This window comes from Pelodiscus sinensis, chromosome 28, assembly GCF_052426305.1.
Source record: "Pelodiscus sinensis isolate ZL-2025 chromosome 28, ASM5242630v1, whole genome shotgun sequence".
Lineage (NCBI taxonomy): Eukaryota > Metazoa > Chordata > Testudines > Trionychidae > Pelodiscus > Pelodiscus sinensis.
Window position 1 is genome coordinate 12503799 of NC_143079.1, and position 13702 is coordinate 12517500.

The 13702-nt window shown below is 67.8% G+C and overlaps 1 protein-coding gene across 2 annotated transcripts in view; it reads left to right on the forward strand.

The window, feature by feature from the left end:
• Positions 1-9067: 9067 nt before the first annotated feature.
• Positions 9068-13702, forward strand: part of NPC1L1 (NPC1 like intracellular cholesterol transporter 1) — a 27190-nt gene continuing 22555 nt past the window's right edge. For both annotated transcript variants that reach the window (XM_089773794.1, XM_089773795.1), the window contains exons 1-3: positions 9068-9164; positions 9899-11439; positions 12209-12309. In XM_089773794.1, coding sequence (XP_089629920.1) covers positions 9111-9164; positions 9899-11439; positions 12209-12309 — 1696 coding nt within the window. In that variant the 5' untranslated portion in view covers positions 9068-9110. The remainder of the gene's footprint in view (positions 9165-9898; positions 11440-12208; positions 12310-13702) is intronic.

Consider the following 13702-nt stretch of genomic DNA (forward strand, 5'->3'; position numbering starts at 1 on the left):
GGAAGGAGCCGGACGCCTGGCCCCAGGAGGCGGGGGGGGAAGGAGCCGGACGCCTGGCCCCAGGAGGCGGGGGGGGAAGGAGCCGGACGCCTGGCCCCAGGAGGCAGGGACTGGGGCTGCGCAGGGTGGGGGGGAGGAGCCGGGCTGGGGCTGGGGCTGCGCGGGGGGGGGGGGAGCCGGGCTGGGGCTGGGGCTGGGGCTGCGCAGGGTGGGGGGGAGGAGCCGGGCTGGGGCTGGGGCTGGGGCTGGGGCTGCGCGGGGGGGGGGGGGAGCCGGGCTGGGGCTGGGGCTGGGGCTGCGCGGGGGCATCCCTCCTAGATTGCTCGGGCTAATCAGCCCGTTAGTTCTCTGGCTTGTGCAGGGGGCTGTTCCTCCCATGCTGAAAGTGGGGGTGTCCCAGGCCCCGGCAGGACAGGTGGGGGCCTCCCAGCTGCACTGGGGTGCTCAGCACTGGGGCAGGTGGGGTTAGCAGGGTTGGGGGTGTTGTGAGTTTACAGGGAGGCTGCTTGGCCTTGTCCTCCCTCCCCCCACCGCCAGGGCTCTTGGGCAAGATATGTCCTGCGGCCCGGGTGCCGCTTTGCCAAGGGAGGTTGGGAATGGGGGGAGGGGGAGGATAGAGGGCGGGGCAGGGCTGGGGGGCGGGGCAGGGCTGGGGGGCCAGGTGGGGCACTGTCCTCATGGCGGCCTCTGTGGCAGGGCGACTCCCTGGGCTGACTGGTTCAGCTGCCAGTGGGAGAGCCAGAGCTCCAGGGCGGATGCCAGGCGCCCCCCCCCCCCCAGCCTCCATAGCCCCTCCTGCTGGGCGCTGGCTGGGGGTCTCCCTGGGCTGGGAACAGGCTGCGCTGTCCCCTCGGGGAGCAGGGCCGGCTTTAGGAAATGTGGGGCTGTGACGTAGTGGGGGGTAACCTGCTAACTCTCTGGCTGCTGCCTGTAGCACCACAGAGCAGACAAGCGACGAGTCACTATGCAAAGAGGGTATCCCAACTGGTTTGGCCAGCTGACCCCCATGGAGAGGAACAAAGGAAGGTGGATGCTGCCCTGGCTGGGGGGGCAGAGCTGGAGGAGAGTGAGTGGAGTTCCTGGCTGGAAAGCAGGGAAGAAGGAACTGGGGAGGGGGCTGGGATCCCCCCATCTCAAAGGGGGCGCTGAGGCCTCTTAGCCCCAGTTCCTGTAACCAGATTACATCTGTGCTGCGCTGTGCTGGAGGAGCAATAAACCACCCTCAATTCCACTGGCTGGTGCAGTCTGTTTGTGCCATTTCGGGGTGCAGGAGACGGGGAACCCCCAACGCGCCATCACACTGGTGTCAGGAGCGGGATGCACTGCACCCCGTGGATGGAGCTTCCAGCGGCAAGAGACAAGGCGCAGTAGAAGCAAGAGCCCTGGAGCCAGGCGTGCTGGAGACAGAGCGAAGCGGTTCCTGGGAATCGTGGGCGCTGCAGCACTAGACTGGTGAGTCTGCACCGAGGGGCCCAGCGGGCAGATGGCCTTCGCCCGACTCTTGAAGGCAGAGCTGGTGAGGCTGTGCAGAGAGAGGGGCTTGCCTGTACAGAAAGCAACCAAGGCCCAGCTGATTGCCCAGCTGGAAGAGAATGACCAGCCACAGGGCCAGGATCTTGTCCCCAGGGGAAGCAGCCAGACTCCCCCTGAGAATGTGTTAGGCTCAGAGAGGGGGAGGAGCGCTGGAACCCACCGGAGAGATGAGAGAGCATCTCCCGGGAGGCCTGCAAGCTGTAGCCCATCTAGGGCAGGGGCCAGCCCAGCGGAGCTGTGGCGGCTGGAGATCCAGCTGCGGATAAAGGAATTGGAAGTAGAGGACCGAGAGAGGGAGCGCCAGGATCGAGAAAGGGGCCGCTAGGACTGAGAGAAGCAGCGACAGCATGAGTTGGCCATGGCAGAGCGGAGAACCGGCGGGGCACCGGCTGCACCAAGTGCGGATGGGCCCCAGGGTCCCGGGACTGCCAGGCGCTTGGAGAGGCTCGTGGTGGCCCAATTGAAGGACATGGGCGACCTAGACGGGTTCCTCAGCTCCTTTGAGAGGGCCTGTGGACTACAACGGGTCCCCCCTGCTGACCGGTCCTGCACTGAACCAGGAGGCAGCCGGAGTGCTCAGTCAGCTGGAGGACCTACAGCCAGGGGATTACAACCGAGTCAAGGAGGCCCTGCTGCACAAGTTCGGGCTGACCCCCGAGATGTACAGGAAGAAGTTCCGGGGGGTACAGAAAGGGCCACGGGAGACCTATGTGGATCTGGCCTCCCGCCTGTCACAATACGGCTGCAAGTGGGTGTCTGGAGTCGGAGCCCAGACCGCAGAGGAGCTGCTCAAGCTGGTCCTGATGGAGCAGTTCTATGAAGCGTGCCCACCCAAACTGAGGCTGTGGCTCAAGGACCGGAGACCCCCCCAGGAGGCTGGGAGGCTGGCAGATGAGTTCACAGAGAGCTGGTCCGGGTGTGAACGGGAGTCCCGGAGAGAAAGGGAACCGCGCAGAGACCGGATCTCGGCTGAGCGACGGAGGGAGTCAACTACGAGGCGAGCCCAAGGACCAGGTCGTCTGTGCCCCAGAGAACCAGCCAGGGTCTGGACAGAGACAGCCCAAAGCCTAACTTGCCATCGCTGTGGGCAAAAAGGCCACAAGAGGGCTCAGTGCACCAGGTCCCCGGACCGGGGACTTTCCAGGGTTAACTGGCTGGGGCGGGAGGAAGGGCAGGCTGCCCCAGAGGCAGGGGCTGGCCGGCAAACCTCAGCTCAGAGAGAGGGGAAGGATGCTCAGTGCACCTCCCCTGGGAGGTCTGATTCTCAGGAGGCGGATTTCTCCGTGTACCGGGTGGGGGCAGGACGGCCCCTGCGGAGCGAGTGCCTCATACCCCTGGAGGTGGATGGTAGGAAGGTGACGGGCTTCTGGGACACGGGGGCGGAGGTGACGCTGGCCCGATCCGACATAGTGGCCCCGGAGCGGATACTACCCCACGCGCAGCTGACCCTGAAGGGCATAGACGGGTCCCCGTTTAAGGTGCCTGTAGCCCGGGTGCATCTGAAATGGGGGGCCAAGGAAGGTGTCAAGGAAGTGGGGGTGCACCCGCACTTGCCCACCGAGGTGCTGGTGGGGAATGACCTAGAGGAGTGGCCCTATGATTCCCAGCGGGGTCTAGTCACCACCCGGAGCCAGAGCCAGCGAGGGGCTGGCAGCCTGGGTCCAGGGAAGGACTCCTGGCAGCGTCCTCAGGGTCCCATCCCAGTGGACACGGGGTCCAGCCAGGCTGGGACTCCGGACCTAGGCAAGGGTGAGGAACAGGTCCCGATCCCTGCCTCAGCAGCTGAATTCCAGGCTGAGGTGCAGGCAGACCCCTCCTTGCAGAGGCTGAGGGACCAGGCTGGCCTCTGTGCAGCTCAGCCCCGGGGGAGAGGTGGCCAGGAGAGATTCCTGCGGGAGCGTGGACTCCTGTTCCGGGAATGGCTTCCCCCCCAGGAAGGCGAGGGCATGGGGGGGTCCAGCGGCAGCTGGTCGTCCCCCGAAAGTATCGCCTTGAGCTGCTGTATTTGGCCCATGACGTCCCTGTTGGGGGCCACCGGGGGATCCGGAGCACCCGGCTGAGGCTGCTCCAACACTTCTATTGGCCGGGAATCTTTACAGCCGTGCAGCGGTACTGCTGGTCCTGTGACTCCTGCCAGAGGGGCGGGAAGGCCCAAGACAGGAGGAAAGCGGCTTGGGGGCCCCTACCCCAGATAGAGGAGCCTCTGGGTTTGCTGAGAGAGTTATGGGAGGGGAAGCCCCCCCTGGATGGAGCGTCGGGTGTGGAAGCCGCCCTGGCTGTCCAGAGAAGGCTCGCTGGGCTCATGGCCCCGGCCTGAGAGACCCTGGCCAGAGATCAAGGCCAGCGGAAGTGTGGGTGTGACCCCCGAGGACAGGCCGGTGCCAGTCCCCCCGGAGCGGTGTGACGAGTGGACAGAGGGAAGCCAATTCATGTGGGGCCTCGCCGCGGCCAGCCCGAGTTAAGGGGAGCACCCATGTCCCCAGGGTGGGTTCCCACGCAGAGGACCCGAACTTCCCTAGGTCACGAGCGGAGTGACCCTGCTCAGTTCGCTCTCGGAGGGGGGAGAACTGTGACGTAGTGGGGGGGAACTTGCTAACTAACTGGCTGCTGTCTGTAGCACCACGGAGCAGACAAGCGATGAGTCACTATGCAAAGAGGGTATCCCAACTGGTTTGGCCAGCTGACCCCCATGAAGAGGAACAAAGGAAGGTGGGATGCTGCCCTGGCTGGGGGGCAGGGCTGGAGGAGAGTGAGTGGAGTTCCTGGCTGGAAAGCAGGGAAGAAGGAACTGGGGAGGGGGCTGGGATCCCCCCATCTCAAAGGGGGCACTGAGGCCTCTTAGCCCCAGTTCCTGTAACCAGATTACATCTGTGTTGTGCTGTATCCTGGAGGAGCAATAAACCACCCTCAATTCTACTGGCTGGTGGAGTCTGTTTGTGCCATTTTGGGGTGCAGGAGACGGGACCCCCAATGCGCCGTTACAGGGGCCCAATTCGAACAACTTCGACGGGGCCCCGCAGCAATTTTGGTTGAGCAAAAAAAAAGCACCAAAAAATCCTTCACCAACACCCCTCCCCCCACGGCCTGCAGCACCCGGCTCTGGCAGGCCCCCTTCCTTCTACTGCACCCAGCCACTTACTGCTGGATGCTCCTTCCAGGGGGTGCAGCCCATCCCACCGCTGCCACGGGCTGTGGGGGAGTCCTAGGGCCCGGCACCTCGTCCCCAGCCAGACGGGACTCTCGGGCGGCAGGTAGGAGAGAAGGTGTGACGGCACGTTGGGGGTCCCCCGTCTCCTGCACCCCGAGGCTAGGATGCCTCAGGCCCCCTTGAGATGGGGGAGACTGGGCCCCTAAACTCCAGCCCCTCTCCTTAGGCTGTCTCCTCCATGCTCCCAGCCCGCAACTAAACTCACCCTCTTCCAGCCCTGCCCCCCAGCCAGGGCAGCATCCACCTTCCTTTGTTCCTCTCCATGGGGGGTGTCTGGCCATACTGGTTGAGAGGTCCCTTTGCATAGTGACTCATCCTGTTTTGCTGGGTCGTGGTACCCACGGCAGCCAGTGGGGGTTACCCCAGAGCCAGCAGCATAGAAACCAGCCAGGTACCCCCACTACGTCACAGAAGGTTTACTGGTTCCCGGGGACGCCGCGTAGCTCAGACTTCTTGGTGCAGGAACCAGGAGCCCCCAGCACAGCCCAGCTTGGGGGGAGGGGCCCCGGCCCCCCAGGCCAGCGAGGCTCTCTTCTCCCCCAGCCAGCCAAAAACTAACTCCCACTCACGCCACTGCGCCCAGCCCCCGCTTTGTCCTACTTCCAGGCCCAAGCTGTTACCTGGGCCTCAGGCTGTGAGGTTCACAGTGAGTCCTGCCCAGCCCCCCTCCTCATCCAGACAGCGCTGCAGTGCCTAGGGAAACTGAGGCACCCCCCCCCACACACACACACAGTCACTGCAGAGCAGCGCTGGACAGTAGGAACCGCACAGGGCACAACAAAGGCAGCAGCGAAGGTAACAGCCGAGTGAACGCAGGGCGGCGAGAGGGGACCAGCTCTCCCATGGCCTGGCTCGGCCCCACACGCCCCGGGGGCACTCGGGCCGGGCAGGGCTCCGCCCAGTCACAGGGGTCTCTGAGTGCCCAGAGCGCAGCCCCCAGGGTGGGTGGGGCCCTGTGGGGTGTGGGACCGGGGTGCATAGATAGGGCTGGGGCTGCCTGGGGTTATGGAAGGGTGGGGGCAGGGTTGCTCTGGGGGAGGGAAGGGTGGGGGCAGGGTTGCCCTGGGGGAGGGGAGGGCGGGGGCAGGGTTGCCATAGGGCAGGGGAGGATGGGGTCAGGGTTGCCTGGGGGGAGGGGAGGGCGGGGGCAAGGTTGCCGTGGGGCAGGAGAGGGCAGGGGCAGGGTTGCCGTGGGGCAGGGGAGGGCAGGGGCAGGGTTGCCCTGGGGGAGGGGAGGGCGGGGGCAGGGTTGCCGTGGGGCAGGGGTGGGCGGGGTTGCCCCGGGCTCTTTCCTGCTAACTCCCAGGCTGCCTGGCAGCGTGACCAGGTGTCCTTGGCACATGGATCCAGGCTGCGGGTATCAGCGTCTGCATCAGCCTGATTGGGGCCCTGGCGCGCTCCAAGGCCGTGAACCTGGAGGCGTCAGTTAGCCCGGGTGATAAGAGGCCGGGCAGAGAGCACTCGGAGTCCCTGCCACGGCTGCATCTCTGGGCAGGAGCCACAGTCTGGCCCCAGCCCCCCCAGCCCCGCACCCACCCACCCACCGTGCCACGAACCAGCCCCCCCGCCAGCCTGCGCCGGGGGCTGTTCGCTGTGGGGGTCCCCGAAGCCGCAATCCCGTTGCAGGGCAGCGGCTGCTGCCAGGCGCTCACCGGCCTCTCGGGCTGTGGCTGTGCTGTCCTGTGCAGAGCCCCCCTCCTTGCCGCCCGGGGGCTCCGCTGATGGCTGCGGAGGAGGCGGGGGGCTCTGAGCAGGCGCTGCGGGGCGGAGCTGTGCCCCAGGGTGGGGCTGCACGGGGGCTGGATCACGGCCCTCGGGGTCTGTGCAATCAGTTCAGGGGGCTGCACCCTGGGCACGTGCCGGGGACCAGGAGCGGCCCTAGACGGGCAACTGGCACCCACGGTGAAACGCGCGATCGGTGCCCCCGCCCCCAAAGCCCTCAGCGGCTGCTGCTCTTGGCGCCCTGGGCGACCGCCTCGTTCGCCTGGATGGACGGGCCGCCACGGCCGGGGGCCCCAGGAGACTCCGCCGTCTCCCCGGGGTCAAATGCCCAGGACCCCGTCTCTGGCCCCTCACAGCCAAGTGGGGAGCTGCCAGCTGGGGAGGCCGGATGGAGCTGGGACAGATGTACACCCACCCCCCTCCACCGCTACAACCAGACACCCCCAGCCATGCACACCCGCCCCAGCCAGACACCCATCCCAGCCATACACACCCGCTACAGCCAGACACCCGTCCCAGCCATGCACACCCGCCACAGCCAGACACCCATCCCAGCCATGCACACCCGCTACAGCCAGACACCCGTCCCAGCCATGCACACCCGCCCCAGCCAGACGCCCATCCCAGCCATACACACCCGCTACAGCCAGACACCCATCCCAGCCATGCACACCCGCTACAGCCAGACACCCATCCCAGCCATGCACACCCGCTACAGCCAGACACCCGTCCCAGCCATGCACACCCGCCCCAGCCAGACGCCCATCCCAGCCATACACACCCGCTACAGCCAGACACCCGTCCCAGCCATGCACACCCGCTACAGCCAGACACCCGTCCCAGCCATGCACACCCACCACAGCCAGACACCTCCAGGCAGACACCCGTCCCAGCCATGCACACCCTTCCCAGCCAGACACCCATCCCGGCCAGACACCTGTCCCAGCCATGCACACCCACCACAGCCAGATACCCACCACAGCCAGACACCCCCAGCCATGCACACCCGCCCCAGCCAGACACCTGTCCCAGCCATGCACACCCGCCACAGCCATGCACACCTGCCCCAGCCAGACACCCGTCCCAGCCAGACACCTGTCCCAGCCATGCACACCCGCCCCAGCCAGATACCCACCACAGCCAGACATCTCCAGCCAGACACCCGCCACAGCCATGCACACCTGCCCTGCGCTCCCAGCCCCCTGGGGCTTGCCTCTGCTCTGCCCATCCTGTGCCCCACACACTGAGCCCGGCCATGCTCCAAGCCAGCACAAAGCCGGGCCCCTTTCCCCCCAGAGCCCCCCAATCTGGCGTGTGGGGGAGGGGCTTGGGCGCTGTTCAGGAAATGGCTCTTTGGGTCCAACGTTTGCCCTCGAACCCTGCTCTGGTTTCCCCGCCGGAGCCTTTATCTTGGCTTTTATGGCCGGGGTGCGAGCTCCGCGTGCGGCTCGATGCCACGGGGCAGAGGCGCCCGGTGAATCAGAGCACGCCAGGCCGGGCTCGCACGCTCCCCTGGCGCCAGGCACCGCCCCGGTCCCCCGCTGCACCTCAGCTGCTCTGGGGGGCATTGGGTGGCTGCTTGCGGCTGCCGGGCAGGAGGTCTTGACCCCCTGGGCTGTGGCCGGGGGCCGCCCTCCTGCAACCCCCCCCCCCCGGCCCACGAGGGATGTGTCAGCGTTTGGCGGCTAATTCCTGCGGATTCTGACTGCACTGAGCATGCTCTGTCCCCGGCTGCAGGGGTCCTGCCCTGGGGCCCTGGCTCCCCAAGGGGGATTTGGGCACGGAGCTGGGGGCTACGTCCCAGGAGACGGGGAGCCAGCCCCCAGGAGCCCCCAGCCCCCGTGATCAGTGCAGGGAAGCGGCGCCTTGCGCACGACTAGCACCGAGCTCCCCTCCATCAGCATCCCCAGAGAGACCCCGGGGGCCAGGGGGGGGGCAAAGGCAGCTCATGCGGGCAGGACACCGGGGGGGGGCGGGTGCCAGTGTTGCTGGGGGCACCAGGGGCGCGCAGCTCGCCGATGCAGCTGGCTGGGCAGGAGGCGGCTGGCCGAGTCACAAGCCAGTGTGGAGAGCAGGGAAGGTGACGGCCGAGTCCTCGTGCTGCTCAGTGGCAGTGGCTGGGGCCGGCGGGCATGGGGCTGGGTGGGAGAGCAGTGGGGGGCAGATCCGGGGGAAGGGAGCAGCCGCGCCTGTGCCCACTAGAGACGCTGCCGCAAGGCCAGGACTCGTGTCTCGTGCTCGGCTGTCAGCCAAACGCCGGGCCGCCCCTGCCAGGGTGTGTGTCCCACTCTAGCGCCGGCCCTTGGATAACAACCTACTGCCGCTGTCCCTCCCCGCGGGCGCTCGGGGGCAGGCCTGTGCAGCGGGTCTGGCTGCCCAGCTACCGGCCCCGGGCGCCCATGTGAACCCGCAGGCTGGAGTCCGGCTTCCCGTTTCATTTATTAAACAAACAGAGCCGCTGGCGCAGGCCTTACACCCCCCTCCCAGAGCCCCAGGTTAATGATACCAGAGATTTACGGCTGCGGCCCATCCTGATTGGTTCCCGGCCATCAGGCCAGCCTGGCTAATAGCGCGGCCCCTGGGGGTGGGGCAGAGTTGGCCCCGGGCTGTTGCGGCCACCTGCTCCTGGGCCAGTCCCACTGCAAGGATGCCCGGCTGCTTCCTGCTCTCCCTGGTGCTGCTCAGCGCCACCCTGGGCCTGGTGAGTGAGCGCTGAGCACGGCCAGCTTGGCCCGGTCTGCGGAGCGCAGGGTGGGCACCCCTGCAGAACGGCCGCTGGCACCAGAGGACTGCCAGCCTGGGGCGGCCCCAAGGGCGGGCAGGGAGAGGGATGCCCCGTCTCTGGGCTGGGAGGGCTGGCGAGGCAGGGCGTGGGCAGCCCTGTGGTGGGTGCTTTCAGGCGGGTGCCAAGGGCCCATGGTACCCCCTGCCCGTCCCTCCGCGGGCCCCAGGCCCACTCCTCCGGGGCCATGCGGCGGGCCAGGGCCAGCCCCCCGCGCCCCCAAGTGCTGACGGGGGCCCAAGACCGGGCAGGGCGGCGCTGCTGCCAGGTTTGACTGGTTGGGGCGGGCACCTGACGAGATTCCCAAACCCGCTGGGCTGCCTGGGAAACTCCCATCTCGGAGCTGAGGAAAATGCTGGATCAAAGCCCAATCTGGGGGCCGGGGGGTTCAGGGGCAGGCTGGAAAGGGGGGCCAGGGAGCCAGCTCAGCGCTGGCCCTGCCTTCAGTGGGGCTGGGGCGGGGCAGTGTAGGGCCTGCGCTCGGTTTGGCGCTGGGGGATCGTCTCACTGGGGTAGGGGTGGGGTGCTTGGGGGCCAGTCACACGCGGGGAGGGGCCATTGGTGCTGCTGGGGCGCTGGCTCGGTCTCCCACCGGGGTGTCCCCGCCCCGGCAACTCCCGGCGGGTGACCCGTCTCCCTCCCCGCGGGCGCAGGCCCCGGCGGCGCTGACGGAAATCCACCGGAACGGCTACTGCTCCTTCTACGGCGACTGCGGGCGCAACCCCGAGGTGAACGTGAGCCTGCTGTGGTCGCCGGTGCCCTGCCTGTCCAACACGCCGGCCCGGCTGCTGAGCGGCACCGCCCTGCAGAAGCTGCGGGAGGTCTGCCCCCGGCTGTACACGGGCGAGGCCAGCACCTACGCCTGCTGCACCCAGGCCCAGCTGGTGGCCCTGCAGCTCAGCCTGGCCATCTCCCAAGCCGTGCTGACCCGCTGCCCCGCCTGCTCCGAGAACTTCGCCAACATCTACTGCCAGAACATCTGCAGCCCCAACCAGAGCCTCTTCACCAACGTCACCCGCTTCTTCAACCGCACCTCGGTGTGGGGCGAGCGCCAGGAGGGCGTGCTGGAGTACCAGTGCTTCTACAACCAGATCTTCGCCGACCGCTCCTTCGACTCCTGCCGGGGCGTCCGCATCCCCGCCACCGGCGGCTTCGCCATCGCCGCCATGTGCGGCAAGTACGGCGCCAGCCTCTGCACCACCCAGCGCTGGCTGGACTTCCAGGGCGACAGCAGCAACGGGCTGGCCCCGCTGCAGATCGACTTCCAGCTGGTGCCCGCGGGCAGCACTGTCGGCGAGGGCATCACGCCGCTCGACAGCCAGACGTGGCGCTGCGGGGAGGCGCTCAGCGCCAGCGGGGAGCCGTGCTCCTGCCTGGACTGCGCCGAGGCCTGCCCGCAGGTCCCCGCCCCCCCGCCCCCGCCCCCGCCCTTCCGGGTGGGCAGCCTGGACGGGGCGCTCTTCGTGTGCTGCCTGCTCTTCTGCCTGCTGGCCGGGCTCTTCGGGGCCTTCTTGCTGTGGCGCTGCGTTGCCAGAGCCAGGCAGGCCCGTGCCAAGGGCCCACGGCGCCCCCGGGACCAGGCCACGCGCTCGGAGCGGCTCAGCCAGGCCACCCACCGCCTGCTGGGGCGCGTGTTCAGGCAGTGGGGCACCATGGTGGCCTCCCACCCGGTCTCGGTCATCCTGGTCTCGGCCGTGGCGGTGGCGGTGCTGTCCGGCGGGATGGCCTTTCTCCAGCTCACCACGGACCCGGTGGAGCTCTGGTCCTCGCCCGACAGCCGGGCCCGGCAGGAGAAGGACTTCTACGACCAGAACTTCGGGCCCTTCTTCCGCACCAACCAGGTGATCCTCACGGCCAAGGGCCGGCCCAGCTACACCTACGACTCCCTGCTCCTGGGCAGGAAGAACTTCAGCGGGATCCTGTCCCTGGACGTGCTGCTGGACCTGCTGGCGCTGCAGACGCAGCTGCAGGAGATCGCGGTCTGGTCGGAGCCGGACGGCAGGAACGTGACGATCAAGGACGTCTGCTACGCCCCCCTGAACCCCGCCAACGCCAGCGCCGCCGACTGCACCGTCAACAGCCTGCTGCAGTACTTCCAGAACAACCGCACCCGCCTGACGCTGACGGCCAGCCAGACGCAGGGGGGCCAGGCGGGCACGGTGGACTGGAGAGACCATTTCCTCTACTGTGTCAAGTGAGTGCCGGCGCCGGCGGGGGGGCCGTGCGCATTCCCTGTGTGGCCAGGCCCGGCGAGGGCTCCTGGCTCCAGTTTTCTGGGAGCAGGTTTCCAGCCCTGCCGCGGGCACCTGGGCCTAGGGGCCGAGCTCGGTGGGCAGCCACGAGCCAGCCCAAGCTCTGCATGGAGCCGTGGAGGGAGACGCGGTGCCCCCCCAGTGCGGGCACTGCCAGGCTCTGCCTTGCTGCCCCATGGCCCATCCCAGAGCGGAGCCCTATCCCCAGCCCAGCACATCTGGTTCTGCTCAGCGACCCCGGAGGGCAGCGGGGGACCCCCATGAGTCCCAGGCCGGCTATGGGCCAGGGCCAGGCCTTGGGAGCTCTTGGCTCTCCCTGGATTTCCTAGAGATCGGGGCGCAGCCAGGCCTGGATGTCCCAGACACACTCCTGCCCGGTGCCAAGGGCAGAGGTACCCCATTGGGCCCCATGGAGCTGCCATGTCCAGGGGAAACTGAGGCACAGGCCTCACTGCCAAAAATTCTCACTTCCTTTCAGTGGGCAGCCCCGGGGGCTCCCGCTAGCCCCTCCCCTGTCACTTCCTTCCTCTGTCTGCTCACCCCCCTCCCGCCTCGCAGCCAACTGCCCCCTGCCTCCAGCCCCTTCCCTTTGCCCCGCCCCGTCCCTAGGGGGCACTGCTGGTGCAGAGCGGGGGTGGGGCTCTGTGCTGCAGAGGCAGTGGGGCTGGGGCACCCCGCGGTGCCCCCTCATGGCTCCCTCTGCCTCCCCAGCTCGCCGCTCTCCTTCAAGGACATCACCAACCTGCAGCTGAGCTGCATGGCCGACTACGGGGCGCCCGTCTTCCCCTTCCTGGCTGTGGGCGGCTACACAGGTAAGAGGGGCCTGCACCAGGCAGGCACCAGCACCTCCCGCCCTGGCCTGCGGCACAAGTGGGGGCGCCGCGGCCTGGCACCGTGGCGCCGGGGACGTTCCTGGTGTGAGGGGGGGGCCGGGTTTGTTGGGCCCGAGCCCAGTGAGCGGTGCCCGCAGGCCCAGTGGGTGGAGCCAGGCAGGACGGCAATGGGCAGGTTGGATCAGCCGGGCATCTGGCCTCGTGGGACGAGCACTGACTGCCCGTCCAGCCAGGCGCTGGGAAGCAGGTGACTCCTGGCTCGGGCGCCGCGCTGGTGGAGGGGCAGGAGCCGAGGCCCTGGCTGCTTGTGGCCGTTTGGGAGCCCGGGGTCTGTTCTAAGGGCCCTGGTGCCCTGGCACGTGCCCCGGGGGTCCAGCCTGCCTGGGGCAGAACTGGCACCCAGCTGCCTCACTGCACCCAGAGGTGGCTGCCTGGCAGTGGTGGGAGGCTCCGGTGCGGAGGGGCTGGCGAGCAGGAAGCAGCCCTAGATTGGGAGCGGGGGGCAGAGTCTGGATATTTACGACTCCCCTTATGAGGCCAGCTCGGTTCCCGTGAGCCGGGGGCCACTGTGGGCGCGCAGGAGGCTGTGCCAGGGCGGGGGGACGGGGGGCCACAGGGGAGTCCTGGGAGCATGGCTGAGCAGCGATTCGCTCAGACACGACTACTTCCCGCCCCTGGCTGGGCTGCGGGCGTCTTTCCAAAGAACCTTTTTTCGGAAGAGAGCTCCTGAGAAACCTGCCGCCAGCACGTCCCCGCACGAACGCGCCCAAGAGCCACCTGCTTTCTCGGCAGCGCGGCCACACTGAGCAGGGGCTCCGCACAGGGGCGCCTGTGCTTGTTCCTCTTCTCCCAAAAGAACTCCCTCTTCCCCGTCCACGCGCCTTTTTGGGGCCCAGCTCTTCCCAAACAAGGCCACGCAGGAAACCCCCCTCTGCGCCTTCCATTTCCTTCCGGAGGAAGGCGATTGCCGTAACTCAGGGTTTGTTGGGAAAACAGCCGGAAGGCACCAAACCCGTCCCCAGAGCACGTCGGTTTGCCGCCCTGGCCAGGAGAGTCCCACCTGCAGCCCCTCCGGCCCCCCAGTTCTGCTGTCAGCACCACGCTCCGACGGCCGGGAGGTTCTGAGCACTGAGCTCGCCAATCAACAGACTCTTCTGATCCCAAAGGGCCAACCAGCCCGTGCCCCGGGTCACTGTATAGCTCAGCTCCTACCCCTCTGGTGGAGGAAGATTAGAGGGGGTCTCGGTGCGTCGGGGTCCCCCGACCCTGCACCCCCGGAGCAGCCAGAACGGTCGCCCCCAGCCAGTGAAGCAGAGAGGGGCTTGTTGAGTGTCCAGCACAGACGTGAGGGGGCAATAGGAGGGGGCGAGGA